The sequence below is a fragment of the Lepidochelys olivacea genome (assembly GCF_965140295.1).
Source record: "Lepidochelys olivacea isolate rLepOli2 genome assembly, chromosome: 4".
In the NCBI taxonomy this organism is placed as follows: Eukaryota; Metazoa; Chordata; order Testudines; family Cheloniidae; genus Lepidochelys; species Lepidochelys olivacea.
Genome location: NC_140414.1, coordinates 61492913 through 61508214, shown reverse-complemented (window position 1 = coordinate 61508214; position 15302 = coordinate 61492913). Strand labels below are relative to the sequence as shown.

The following is a 15302-nucleotide window of genomic DNA, read 5'->3' as shown; positions in this document are numbered from 1 at the left end:
TGATGCAAAGGGGACTGTGATAATTACATCCATCCATTAGTATCAGCAGAGGAGATAAACTTTGGGGAGGCTTAATGGGCATGTCTCAGTGACAGCTAGCAAAGAACATTTGGCATGATTAAGGATGGATTTGAATGTACTTGAAAATATACTCTCATTATGGATGCCCAGTGGAAGTTGCACTACAAATGTTAAATTCCCCAGAAGAAGAGTTGTGTGGCAGAGAAGCTTTGAAATCCACTGTGGCCGTCATCCGAATTATTCTTTTCTCTTTATGTCTTTCCGCTGTCAGATTCATTTTGTGATGCCCAACTTGCTCCTTGCATCTTTGAAAAGAGGCAACCTGTTGATTTCTGTGTTACAGATTGTCCGAAGACACATCAAGGATTGGCTTGAGAGGAAGAAACCTCCATTTGGTGCTATCAGCAGCTGTGTGCTCCTGATGATCATCTATACAACGTTCTGTGACACTTTCTCCAATCCAAATATTGACCTTGATAAATTTAGCTTGATTATAATAGTGTTCATAAGTAAGTTCGGTCTTAAACTATCCCTTTTATCACTTATTTGTCTCCCGTGTGCAATGAACAGTGTATACTGGAAAGAAAAAAGAAGGAAATACATTTAACTGCCATGAGGCTAGATTTTGTATTTTTAATACATTTTGCAAGCAAGATAGATTAGAAAAATTCCTAGAGGCTGCATATTTTTAGGATGTTAAGTAAGCAACAGCAGTAATAAAAGTATGAACCCTGCTATTATCTACACTTGGGATTGCTCAAAGTAGCATTTCCTTTCTAAAGTAATAAGTTTTCAAATATCAGTGTCCATCCTGTTGAAGTTGTAGCTATTAAAGGGAAGTTCATGTTTTGATTTGGCACTCCTCACTGAAAGTGTAGATTCCAGTTGGAGCTATTATTGACAGAAAATTATGTTAATAGCTTATAAAAAGCTGGTTTTTACTTTCCTTACTATATTATAAATCTTGAAAATATTGGGATTTTTTACATGATAATTTTTTTGTGGTTGAAGTAATTTGTTAGAAAGTACTTTTTTGGTGCTCTTTATTTTATTCATCAGATTTAAGTAATATATTTGAGAACAGTGTCCTGGTATCCATCAGTTAAAAATACATTACACAATCATTAAGAACCAAAACAGCAGGATCCCTATCACCTCCCCACATATTATTTAATTATTAATTTTAAATAGTTCATGCAGACTAAGGTCTGTACTGTCTTTCTTTAGCAGAGGCTCCCTGGGAGTAGAAATTTGCCCTGAGAGCACGAAGTACTCACTGTCCCACTCCACCAGGGGAGCTGTAGGCAGCTAGTGTAACCCTAAAAGTGGGCAGCACTGCTTGGGAAAGGCATGTGGCCCAGACTCCAAAGGGGTTCACTGACTCAAGATTCCTATGTGACAGGGCTCCTCTGGAGCCTGAATGCATCTTAAAAGCTGCTCTCCCCTGTCAGAACTCCCAGTATCACCTGCCTTTCCAATAGGCATAATCTGCTCCCCCCTCCCCCCCCACAGATACAGCAGCCCATATTAGTGTAGGGGGATGTAACTTGGATCTCCCAATACCAGCACTGTAGATCAAATCCTGTTTAGTCTAAAACCATTGAATTTCAGGAAAGCACTTGAGTTGCCTTTTAGTATATAGGTGTCATAGAATATCAGGATTGGAAGGGACCTCAGGAGGTCATCTAGTCCAACCCCCTGCTCAAAGCAGGACCAATCCCCAATTTTTGCCCCAGATCCCTAAATGGCCCCCTCAAGGATTGAGCTCACAACCCTGGGTTTAGCAGGCCAATGCTCAAACCACTAAGCTATCCCTCCTCCCTTGGTACAGTGTCCTTGATACAGTGAGTGAAATCCTGGCCCCATTGAAGTCAATAGAAGTTTTGCCATTTACTACATTTCATCTTGCATCCTTGGTTGCAAAAGTGTATATGCTCTTCAGATAGTCTGTCTCCTTACATACAAAAAGGAAATAATATTTTTCACTTGTTCCAAGTAAATAGAAAAAAATCACACCTATAAGAGAATTAACAATTACATATCTTGTCTTTGTGTTTTAAAACACTCAATTCATAAAAAGCCCATCACTTAATTGAATAATGTTTGAATTTAGTAAAAACAGCTGAGTTTGCTGTGGGATTTTTAGATAAATTCTTGTCTAATTTGTGTAGATTTTATAGCTCTCATAGCACTACTTTTGTAAGGCTGGGTTTTGCACCCCCTGTCCCACAGTGTTCACCCAGCTGTGGCTGTTTTCCAGTGGTGGATAATCTGTGGAGCACTTTCAGATGAAAAACACTATATACATGTAAAATATTACTTGCAATATTCGTTGCCAATTCAACATGATAAAATGCTTGTGTAATTGATAGTAAACTGCAGAACTGACATTGTAAAATGAGAATAAATAAAGAGTGTACTTCTAGTGAGCTTTTTCAAAATTGCTAAGAAGGAAATATAAAACCAAAAAGAATTCAGATGAAGGGTATGCATGCTAAGAGGAATATTCTCCCCTGATGATGTGCGTGTAACTTCCATGCACAAATCTGTGCAAATAGAGGGGAAAAAACGTAAATTCTCTGTTTAAAATGTAAAGAAAGTAAAAGAGAAACTTTGATTAAAAGACACTCCTGTTACTCAGACAGCATAACAACTGGTGTGAAAAACAGGCAAAGCTGCTTTGCAAACTATGCTTTTGGGGACTGTTCATGCAGTCCAGTTGCTTCCATTGCTTTTCTTGTCATTTACAGTAGTGTTTTGAAAGATTAGTCTGTTTGCCACATTCAGGATAAAAAACTTCCTGTACAACATTGTGGTTCTTGTAATTGTGAAAATCATCCAACTTCATTTATTTTTTTGCCTATTCTATATTTAGTCAGTTCCAATGTGCATAACTAAAATTCCTTAGCAAAAACATTAATGTACACCTTGATACTTCTAGATCTATAATTTGCTACAGATAAAGCATGTCTTTATTTCTAAAATATTTAGAAAGTTGAAAAATGAGGAAAGTCTGTACTACTTCATTGGAGTCATTGGCTATGTGCCGTGTTATTTCAGTGGCAAATTTGGTCTGAGATTTTTAAGAGGAAAGTATATTTATCATTCTCCAGATTATTGTTTAAAGGTAACTTGTATGTTAATATTCTAGCCTCAGTGAAGTATATATAACATAGCATTGATAGCAACATTGGTGTTTATTTGTATATAGCTATTACAGAAAGGATGCATTTTCTGTGCATGGTAAATTAATGCATTTATGCCAAAGAAAAATGATTTACAATTCTGTAACAATTGGTTGATTCCTGTGAAGTAAAATACCAAATGAAATGTGAGGCAAAAATTTTAGTGTGCCCATCTCAGGAAATTCTCATAATAAATGGAAAATTTCATTGATAGTTAAGAGATTCTTTCAGTCTTGGTTTAATGTGTCAGTATTGCCCAGTACCAACAGTATTGCCCAGTTATAAATTGGGGCCAAACTGTTGCCTTATCTTACCTTGTACTATGGGACACATTAGCTTCATGGTCATCACATACCCAGGCTTTGCAAGAGAGGGGGTTCTGCACCAGATTTCTAGCAAATGTAAAAGTGCGCCCTCCTCCTTCTAAAAGATCTCTGGAAATCCTAGTCTTATGCCACACTTGCCCTATTCTCCCAACAGGGGGTTGCTGCGGTCCCACATTGAGGTGGATCCACTCAATCAGCCTGTGTGACCACACACATCATTCAGTTTCTTCAAATGTCACACAGCCAGCCTGATTCCCACACGTGCTGAGATGTCTGGGAAGGCCGCTTGTCAGTTGCCTTTCCATAATTGCCCCATTTCTTATATAGCATTTGGGTGGGATGTGGTCTCAGATTCCATGCTTGGGGACTGGGCTGCCATGTAGACATTAAGTAAGGTAGCTGAGAGGATGGTCCCCCTCAGGACTGTCAAATATGTCCACACCTGTAAAGTTCTGTTATGCTCAACAACTGCTGAGGGCTTCAGGCTGTGTGCACGGCTTGGTTCAGGAATTGGCTTTTTTCCAGTAGGAATGCAAACATATATATAGGTGTCTCCTAACCCCTGTTAACAATTATGGAAAGTACAAGCATTTCATCAAGAGGGCAATATACACCAGAGTGTGGGCATGTTTGTGTCTGCAGTATTCACACTCACATGTGATTTTGCAATTTGTTAAGCAGAGATATATCTGGCACCTAAAGTATGTCAGAATGTTGCACTATGTCATCACTCCTGTGAAGCAGTACTCTGGAAATGGATGCATGGCATTCACCAGTCAGCTTCTCTGTCAATGAGACATCATGTCAGGAAGTACCTTATTCAGAGGCAGTGCTTCTGCAAGTGCTGCCATAACCATAGTAATCGCATTTGCTACAGAAATGCTTCCTCAGACATGGTGATGTCCACTGCTCCTTCAGAAATAATTGTCCTTTCCGCAAGTCTTTATATGCCCACGCACTTGGCTAGATCAAATTTCTTTGAGTGTTTTGGTCCATCCTTAAGCATCAGATGTGTATCTTTTCATACTTTATGCAGGTGTAAAAGGTATGTACACAGCATACAGTACAGTGGTTTAGGTGAAATTTATTTTTACCATGTAAACTTAAATTTAACTTGTTTCTCTTTCAGTATTTTTTGTTCAACTGAGCTTCATGCTTTTAACTTTCCTCTTTTCTACAAGGTAAGTGGATTAGAATGTTTTGAACAAACGTACAATATAAAGTGTGTATATTTATTTATGTATACATCTAGGGGCATGTTCCCAAAACAGGGGTGACTTCATTCTAGTGATGCTTTTGCTGCATCTCCCCCATTAGCATTGCAGAGGCAACACAGCTAAGAGAGCAGGAGCTGGATTCTATTCCTTCTTGTGCATTTTCTACTGAATTGTTAATCAAGTTCCAATTAATTACTCCAGTGGTTCTCAAACTATTGTACTGGTGACCCCTTTCACATAGCAAGCCTCTGAATGTGACCCCCCTCCCCTTATAAATTAAAAACACTTGTTTATATATTTAACACCATTATAAATGCTGGAAGCAAAGCGGGGTTTGGGATGGAGACTGACAGCTTGTGACCCCCCCATGTAATAACCTCACGACCTCCTGATGAGTCCTGACCCCCCAGTTTGAGAACCCCTGAATTACTTCTATTGAAGGCAATGGATTTGCCCAGGTGTCACAGATGCGAGTTAGAGCAGACACAGTCCTGCTCTAAGGCACCATTCTGCTGATTGGGGATTGCTAGAGTGCAGCATACTCTGGCTATGCCCCCTGCCTAAAACATTCCCTATCTAGGGGGGATGGTACACGTGGCATAGAGCCAGCTCTGCTAGTTTTATGCCACCAGAGTATTACCCTGTGAGAGGGAAATCCTAAATGATCCTTTAGGACATCTTTAAGTGCCTTTTGTAATGTTGGCCCTTTCCTGGACCAAGGATCTGACCCAGTTGTAGAACCCCACAATGCCATTTTTACAGGACCTTGAGTAGGATGCTACTTAAACTGTATAATAAATACATATCTGGAGTTTCAGGAAAAGCTATTTCCCATTTGGATTGAACATATGACCTCTACTGGGCAATCGTATGTCTCTGTTGGTCACTTTTCCGACCTTACTGCCTTAATTTTATCCTATAAACCTCAAGCCCAGCTTCTCTCTCAATAGATAGAATGTATCCTATATCTCTTTACTGTCTGTTGGTCAGTTTTTACAAAGGGGAGTTGGCTGCTAATGTGATACAGAATGTATGTAGAAGTAACCTTGGGTGGATTTAGGTTGTGGGAATTTATCCATTAGAGAGTTTGCCACAACTGAGAGAAAAAAATATTTTTAAATAAATAAAACAAAAACCCACCACACACACATTGCTGTGCATCTGTGGGTAGAATTATTTCTGTCTAGCTGATCAAAGTGTTATGAACATGTGTGTGGATACTTAAAGTTGTACATTTGATCAATGATGTTTTAAGCAGATTTTTGCTAAAAGAGATTATTAAAATGTTTTTTTTTTCTAGGAATAGCTCTGGTTTCACACCAGCAGACACCGTGGCTATCATTTTTTGTTCCACACACAAATCCCTCACCCTGGGTAAGTCATTATGAGAGGTCAAGTTTAGCTTTTCAGTGCAATCACAGTAATTCACTTTGTTGGAAAAAGTTGTTTTTTGTTAAATCAAAGTAGTAGTTGTTTCAGTGTGACAAGCATGCGAACATTGGTATATTAAGGATATTGGTATATTAATGATAACATTTTTGCACGGGGTAAATAAATGTTTATTAAAAAGGAGACAGCACAGTTTTCTCAACTGGGAGTTCAGTAGTTGTACTGCAGTGCCATTAATCTGCTCTTATTTTAGAGGGAGCTACTTCATTTTCTACTTGTGATGTTCCAATACCCTAATCCAATATTGATAAAGTTTGAGGTTCATTACTCATAATGTTCTTAGTTATTCCTACACTGTCACCCCAGAAAGATGATATTGCTCAAAACTGCTTAGCATTTGCCGTGCTTAGCATATTCCAAAATAGATCACTAAGGACAGTTCTGTTTTCTGTGTAGTTTAGCAGCTTAATTGTATTTATCTGAAGTCTTCAACATCTTTGGACTGTGTGTATAATTTATTACAATTCATTAGTCAAAAACATTATTGAAGTATTTGTCATTTAAAATTACTTAGTGATAACAAGCATGGTCTGATCGAAACATACAAAATATAATTAAAATAGTTATGTTTAGAGTGTCATGAAAGTGCTCCATTCCTATTCCTGTTCTCTTCTGCCGATCAGTCAGTGGCACTATTGGTGGCTGTATGTTTTCTTATTTCTTTCCAAAACTGGAAAATGTTTGTTTGATAAAGTACAGCATATATAATTGAGTATTAACCTTTTCAAGCCTGTAACTATCAAAGATAAAACTTTAGTTATTAAATGGAGTTGGATATATTAGAAGGAATGGTAATGACGATCTTTACCATTGAGTAGCATTTCTACAGTTACATTTTAATATACAGAAAGTATTTATTTTGATTTCTTTTAAACTGCCTGGATACTTTGAATTCATTTTTAATAAAATCAGTTTGCATTGCTTTGAGTACAATTTCAGACAATCTGTAGTACATATGACTTATCTTTCATATAAGTATAGCACAGTACAACATGTGTGATTAGACCAAGTTACCTGCAGACCTAGGGTACAAGTGTGACCTGACAGAACAAAGGGCATTGATTTCAACTAGCTAAGAATGTGCAATTATTTTATCATTTTTTTCTTGAGACTGTGATTTTGTGTGTAGACTGCACACACTTATATAATTGCTGTGCAAATAAAATCACTACAGTGGGTGCTTAAACATGAGAAGCCTCCAGGGGATTGCTTTCACCCAGAAAAAATCATGGATCTGTGTTCTCATGCTATAAACCCTCCCATATAGCCCTGCCTGAATCACACATGGCATACACTGAAGTCAGTGCTCCTTCTCTCCAGCCTTTTCCCCACTAGCTTGTGACTCAATCCCCGTTCATTATATTTTTATTTTCTCCCTGAAGCTACCTGGTTCCTAGCTCCTAGCAGCTGCTGAATAAAAAGTAACTGCTCTCCCTGAGACATCTAAATTAGTCAGGTTTTGCTTGCACTTTGTAGTGCTCTGTGCACGTGCAACAGATGTGGGAAAACAGCAGCCAGCTAAAAGTTCAGGACTCTTTGGAACCTGTTTTCCCCAGGACTCATAATTCCTCTCTACTAATATATGTAGCTAGTATAGGCAAAGAGGTGTGCAAGTGGATAGGTGGTGGGGGTGGTTGGCCAGAATATTGCAGCCCCTCCTCTTGGGTGTAAACTTTGCCACAGTTACGTTAGCCTTTGTCAGCTTTGGGGTAGATTGCTTCACTGGGGTTACCCTTGAAGAACACTCAGAAGTTCCAGCTGGTATTTCTTGCTGCAGTTTACCTCCCCAGTGGGCAGATAACTGGGAGCACACTCGTTACTGTTTAAAGCTCTGAATAGTCTAGCACTCAGCTGTCTGAGAGATTGCATCTGACTCTGTTACATCTCTGCTGTTAAGATCAGTTGTGTTGCTCTTGTTGATGGTTCCTGGAGTTTTGTTGTAAGAGACCACAACCAAGGCATTCTGAATGGAGCGCTCCCATTTGTGGAAAGTGGTTCTTTTGGCAGTTCACCAGAGCCCACAGTTAGCAAGTCTGAGGGCAGTGTATGTAAGCATGCCTATTGTCCGTCAGTTGCCAATTACTGTTTATCCATTGCCTCTGACAGAGTATGCATTTTTGTTTCTGTTAATTATTGCTCTGGTTTCTAGATCCCACAGCAAAGGGAACGTCAAAAAAAAAAAGGCATAGCTATGTAAATAAATAAATGGATGGAGCTTATCAGAAAGATCTGGATTAACAAAGCTTTAGTATTATGAAAATTGCCCCCAAAGCTAGTGGCATAAATAAGAATCTTTAACCTATGCAATTAACATTTATTGTAAAGTTATCCCAAGTTCCTCTCCTGGTCTATGGCTGCGTTATGGGGTAGTGTGTGTGTGTGTATAACAATAAACTGTTCCTGAATGACCGTTCAGTGTACTAGATCCTTGTTTATTTATATCAGAAACCCAAGCTGGCTCCCAATGAAATCAATGAGAGTTTTGCTTTTGACTTTAGTGGGAGCATAACAGGCAGAAGATGCCCATGCTATGTTGTTGTTCCATCACATTTTACAGGGAATATTTACTGTAAAGCATGCAAAAAAACTGCACTAATGTTAGTACTTCTGTCTCCAACATCATAGTATCTGAGAGAACCACTGCAGTTCAGGGTCTTGTTTTAAGCCCATTTTGGGCAGTTGTTTTCATTTACCTTCAGGACATGGCCATTAAGCAACTGGTAACATATAAATGACCTCCTACAACAGTAGCTTTATTTTGGGGCTTGAAATTCGTTTTTCTCATCTTGACATGTGAAGCTCCAATAGGTGTTTCTTGTCCATTCCCTGGGGATTTTAGAATGGAACCAACAGAAGAGGAGGAAGAGAGGACAGCTTTAAAGCTTTAGAAGTGGTAATAGGAGAAGCACCAGAAGACTTTTGTAAGATATTTCTCCTGCACCATGTTAAGAAATCGACTAATTCTCATGCAATGCATGCTCAACTGCCATTTCCACTGCTGAATTCATGAAAAATTGCTCGCTCTACACTGAGACAAGTGCTGTCCCCATAAGTCGGGGTTTATTTTATATACTGAACAGCTGACGCACCTATTTTTCCTCAAAGATCAGGTGCAGGCATAAGGATGAATTACACTGACTAGGTTCCTTATATTTTTCATTCGGTATCATAAACTGATTAATATTTCTTAATATAAATGGTCCTTTCAATGATTTCTAAAGAGTATACATCATGTTGGCACGCAAAACCATATTTATTTCTATTTCATTTAACTAGTGAATTAGGGATATAAACTTACAAATAGTGAAGATAAATGTGGTATCCTCACATATTTCCCCCACACTTTGTTCTTTCTCTCCTTCTCCCCATATATACACAGTACATGTGAGTACGCACACATGCAGACGTTTGATTCATGGCTTTTATTAGTGCATTTGCCAATGATTGATTAGTACTTAGTATTAGTACTTCTTCTATTGATTGATTGCAGATGAAGTGACTATTTGACCTTTAATTATGAGTCTTGCTATTGAAAATGACATTGAGCTATGGCTTCACATAATCCATCTGGAAAGCCTGACATGATGCCATTCCCTGGAGTTCGTTCAGCAAGAAAGAGGAGGCCTGAAGGAAGTGCAGAGCGATCAGTATGGTTCATCTAAAACAATACTGCAGGCTTGGTTGCCTGAACTTGTATATAGTCTCTGGCTAGCGTAGGAGATTATTGTATCTTTTATACTAGCTACAGGTCACCACTTAAAAAATAAAAATGCAGACTCACCAGTAATTCAGTTTTTAATTTAAACCTTCATAATAGTTCAATAACTACAACCTATACATATTTTATCCAGCAGAAAATAAATAGCTGCTACCTACTCTGTAACATCAGCATACCAGATATGATTGACAAAGGATTGTTAAAAAGCCCCTTATGGAATTAGGATTTTGTTTTCAATGCAGCGTACATTTTCTCATTTAGATAGCAATAAGGCAATGGCTTTTTAGAGTCTTAAATAAACCCAATTAAATTTTTCAGTTGATATAAATACTCTGAGGAAGAAGCTGTAAATTTATTTATTTTGGTCAATTTTACTTGAAAATGTTTGTGGTTTAAATTCATTTGAAGGATTTTTCTGTTTTGGTTTTCTTTTTTAATAAAAATGGATACACTGTTTTATTGCTTCAGTGCAGAGTGGACAATCTATGTTCAGACAATTTAAAAACAAGGTAGCATGCTTCTGCATTTGCCTGTTTTATGACTATGAGAATCTAGCTGCTTTAAATATAAAAAGGCCAAAAGATTGGATTCAGATTACAGACTGCGATAAAATAAGGCTTTTTAATTACTGCATAAGAGAAAAGAAACACAGTGAAACCAGAAATATTGCCAAGTTTCAGCCCAGAGTTAATTTGTATAGTCAACCATTGCAGACTCAGTAAATATGGAGCTGAACCTGCAGGAATAATGAGCACTTCTTGCATGGTGCTGAATGCTTTCTGTTCCCAATGACTTCAAGTTTGTGCTCTGTAGCCCTGATTCATCAAGTGATAAGGCATGTGCCTAATTTTAAGCATGTGAGTGATTCCACAGACTTCTCGTATAGAGTTCCCAAAGGGTAATGCTGTGCAATTACTGATGTTCTCCAAAGGCCTTCATTTGTGAGGTTATGGAGGATCCATCTTGTAACCTCTTTTGTTCGATATTTATATGAAGACTAAGAGGCAACATTTTAGGCTGCATAATTATCCACTTCCTGCTGATATTTAGTTTTATATGGCCTTTTCATCTAACTTGATTGAGAAAGGGATCTAGGTGAAAGTGACCTGCCTGCATAAGAGAGAGATGATTCTTGTTGGTAGGGGATGGCATTTGAAAGAACAGATGGCTGGAGGCTGTATCTGGACCAAGGTGTACTCCCAACTTCTACCAAAATTGTTAAAATCATAGGGGTCCTGTTGAATCCATTTTTGCTTTTGAATTCCTAGAAAGATACAAAGTCTCACAAGGGTTATTACTGTAGCCCACTCATTCCCAGCTCTAGCCTCCTTACTGTGCCTGCATAAGAAATCTCCTGGCCTTCTAATGGGTATGTTAAGAGCAAACTACTATGAAGAGCTGGGACCAAGGATAAAGTACCTACTGTTAGTGTGGGTTCTTCAAGTTCAAATCTATGTTCCTGAGGTCAGTTTTAAAGTTTGTTTTTTGAAGTTCTTTTGTGTCTTCCCCCCTTGCCACCAGCAGGGCGGTTGGGAGGGCTTTCTCCCTTCCCAGTAAGTGGCACTTATTTCAGAAGATTAGGCCTGGAGGGGCTAATGGTGCATGAGTTAGAAAGGAGAGCCTGGCACAAGAGGACAGTTCTAGGACCCCAGTTCACATACAGAAGTTCCCAGTACCTGTAAACAGTTCTGTTATTGTCATTTAAAGTCATTGAAATTACTCCCAAGCTACATTGCTGTAGCTGAAAGCAGAACCAAGAAGCCAAAGAAAGTTACTCCCTTTTCGGTGCTCCTTTCATAGACTGTCCTCCCTTTCCATGGCTGGCTGACCAACCAGCCCTTTTGTCTTCTCCTAAAAACTTTAAACTATTTCCGAGGAAGGAAAGACCTATCTAGTCTAATGAGAAGCCGTGTAGGCCTCCGTGCATGGCTGGTCAGTTCTGTAGGACTGGCTACGTACTTGCTTCGCTCTCCCACCCTTGCTCATTTGGGTCCCTACCAAACATGTTCTTGAGGTACAATATTATTTATCAAGTCATCGTTATGACCTAACAAGTCGCCACCTTCCTTTCTCGCTAGACTCCGAGGAGAGGCAGAACTTGATGGTCGGGACTTGCCAATGTTTTAAAGACATCACTCCACTGGGGGGACAGACAAAAACCAAATCCATTTTCAAGGCTTCTGGGATGGAGATAGTTTAAATGTTTTCCTTCTACATAAGCCTCTGCACCCTCCCTCCCCCACTCCCCAAACAGAGCTGGCAGTTTGCAGGCATGTACAGCGTTCCTACTCACCCAGAAGGAGTAATCCCCAAGGGATTTTTTTTAAAAAAACAGGAAAAAGGTTTTATTCAGCATGGTAACAAACACAGTTGTGTAACTGAGCTGAGATACATGCTTCCAAATCCCAAACGACGGATGGCCAGAGTCCAGTGACATGGCAGGCAGTTTTAGCCACAACACCGTACATGAGGCTTTTTGCTGTCATGTGGTGAATCAGCACATCCATCATCACACCCATCAGCTGTGCCTATTTAGCTGTTCAAACCCCCCTACACACTCACCCCCCAGTCCAGCTGAAGTTGTGGACTTAGCAACTTTTTCCTTTAGCCAAATGCCCATCACCAGGGCTTTGCGGCAGGCACTTTGCCATCGTATGCTGACCTAGACCTGCCAGTGACTCTGGCCCCATGTTCATGTATAGTTGTATATTTTAAAGTATTATTATTGGGATGAAGTGAAGCACCGTCTAGCTTGCCAGGTTAGTGTCTGGGAGTTTCAGATTGACCCACAACGTGAACATTTACCATATATTTCAGTGTGATCATTAGAATCAATAGGCAAGTAAACATATGGGGGGTCCAGGCACAAATCAGAGCAGACTCAGCCCTGCTCTCATGTGCCAGCTAGTGACAGCCTCTGGGAGTAGCAATGCTCTGCCAACACCTAGTCTCCCATCATGTCCACATGCTGGCTAGCTAAGTCAGCTTTATGACCTCTTTGCACCACCAGAGAAGCACAAAGGGGTTACAGTGAGGGCATATATTCAGGAAGATAATCTGCTAGTAGATCTACCTCAAAGAAAGAAATGTCAGAGTTTAAATGAGTCTTAGTGGCACTTGGACAGAGCACATGTTTTTCTATTGTTGTGTTTGGCATGAGATTCATGATATCCTATGCCTCCTCTGTTTCTGTTTACTGAATTTTCATCTCTCTTATGATTCTAAAAGGGTAACCTTATAGGAAATTAGGGGATCTCCCTTCTTATGTGCCCTGAAACACATGCTTTTTGATTAGCCTTTGAATGTGGGCAAGAAATCCAGCACTGGGGCTTGTTTCCTAGTGCTTCCTATTCATCTGTACACTCTGCCAGTAGTAGGTTTTTTTATTAATATTTAGAAAGTTTGCCTCCAGCAGTACTAAAATGTGCATCAGAGAACAACAGTTGTTTACTGTGTTTGAACTGAAGAATCTCACCCAGGAGATCTCATTCACTTGAAGTTTACATCTCTCAATCTCTACTTGCAAAAAGAGATCGATGAATAACAATTGTCATTTCAGAGGTGCACCTCTCCAATTATTTATTTGGTTGTGTGTCTTGCCAGATGAACTCTTAATTAGATCAGACACTAAAAACCAGATTGCAGGTTTTTAATGACAGCAAGCTCATACCGCTTTATAATAATAAAAAAAAGATGCTACAAACACCCAGCTGTAAAATGATAATGACCCAAGAGCCCTCCCATCCCTCTCTCTCCACCAAAACAGTTACAGTTAATGTATCTACTTTAAGGAACTACATTATACTCAGCAGATAGCTGGCAGGTTACCCTTGGGGAGATCCGAATTTGGACATGACTCAAGATCACTTTATCCCAAGCTGGCAGAGGCTACAAATGTCACCTATGGTAAAGAGTATTGAAGATGTTGTTGAGTCTCCGTGGGAGTATCACATCTACATGTGCTGCTCTCAATGCACCGTCTGGCAGCCAGTCTCAGCTGCTGGCTTCAGACACTCCTGAAACTATGGGTGCAAGGATTTAAAAAAAAAAACAAAAAATAGTTGGAAAAAGTAGTGGCCCTGTTAGAAGGGGAATTGCTGTGAGGTTGGAAGTGGACAGCATTGCAAGTTGCTATCCACAACTCCCAGCACCATCCTAATTGTCAGTGGTTTAGTGTGGAAAATAGACATAGGACAGTATTTCTCTCTCCTGTGGATAGAGGACTGTTGGCTCCAAAGTCCCTGCCCAAGTGATGGGGAAAGTAAATCTTATTATCCTTTGTTCTACAAAAAAAAAAAAAGCTGAAAAGTTGTGGCCAGTGTTTTCAGATTCTGATATCTGGCATTTCCATGGCCTAAAAACATAGTAAAAGGAGGGAGGGAGAGGAGATGTTTAGTTTATGCATCTGTGTTTTTGCTTGCCTTGATGCATAAGGAGGGAATCACTGTGGGTTTCATTTCTTGCACGCACTCAAATACAATAGGAATAATGTATATAAGTATTTCCATAATGTCTGTTTTAATACATTAAATGAAATTCACTTCGCCAAAACTTTGATGCCTCCACAGGCATCTGCTGTGCTGGAGAGAATAATTGTGTTCAAGGGAACAGCAAATTAATAAAACTTTCAATCTGTAGGATATTGTCTGTCTCTCTGTGCATCCTTCCATTTATCACCATAGTATCTGAGGCACTGACATGGCTCTGTTACATAAAAGTATACTAGAAATATAGAGAAAAAAGGGTGTTTCTGCAATCACTGAGTACACATATCTCAATGGCTTTCATGTTAGTAATGAAGTACAAGACGAACCTCTGAGTGCACTGAATATATTGTCAGTGTGAACTATGACTTGATATACAGGCAGTAAAAAGTCTCTGAAGTAGACCAAGATCAGCTACACCATAGCCATGCATGTGCCTATGTCTCATTGTAGAGGTAAGCTAGTGTTTAAAATAAGATTTATGGTGGTTTGATTCATTTTTGAATGACCTGTTAATTAATTACTACTACAATATTGTCAGATGGGTTAAGGTGTTCCTGAGTCTAAGGCAGTCTTCAGTTGTCGGTGTTTAATGTTTCATTGTTAGCATTTGGTGAGATTGCTCAGGTCATTCATTAAACATCACTTTCAATCTGAAAACACCCGTTGAAAAACCATAAATAGATCAAACAGCACATTCTCTCTTTCCCCCTTTTACATTTTTATTTACTTAAATCTTTGATATTGGAAGATATACTGTTTCTTGGTAGCTACATTTTACATTGCAGAATCTAATTTCTGTGGTAATATGAACAAGGTGAACCAGTGACCTGAACAACTAAAAACTAAAATTAGTAAAAGCATGCCCGGGGCACTAGCTTTTCTCCATCTTTTCCTTTAGT

At 39.2% G+C, this 15302-nt stretch overlaps 1 protein-coding gene across 2 annotated transcripts in view; it reads left to right on the top strand.

The window, feature by feature from the left end:
* SLC10A7 (solute carrier family 10 member 7) overlaps positions 1-15302 on the top strand; it is a 201148-nt gene that overhangs the window by 159561 nt on the left and 26285 nt on the right. For both annotated transcript variants that reach the window (XM_084626838.1, XM_084626837.1), the window contains exons 8-10: positions 365-530; positions 4662-4713; positions 6050-6123. In XM_084626838.1, coding sequence (XP_084482964.1) covers positions 365-530; positions 4662-4713; positions 6050-6123 — 292 coding nt within the window. The remainder of the gene's footprint in view (positions 1-364; positions 531-4661; positions 4714-6049; positions 6124-15302) is intronic.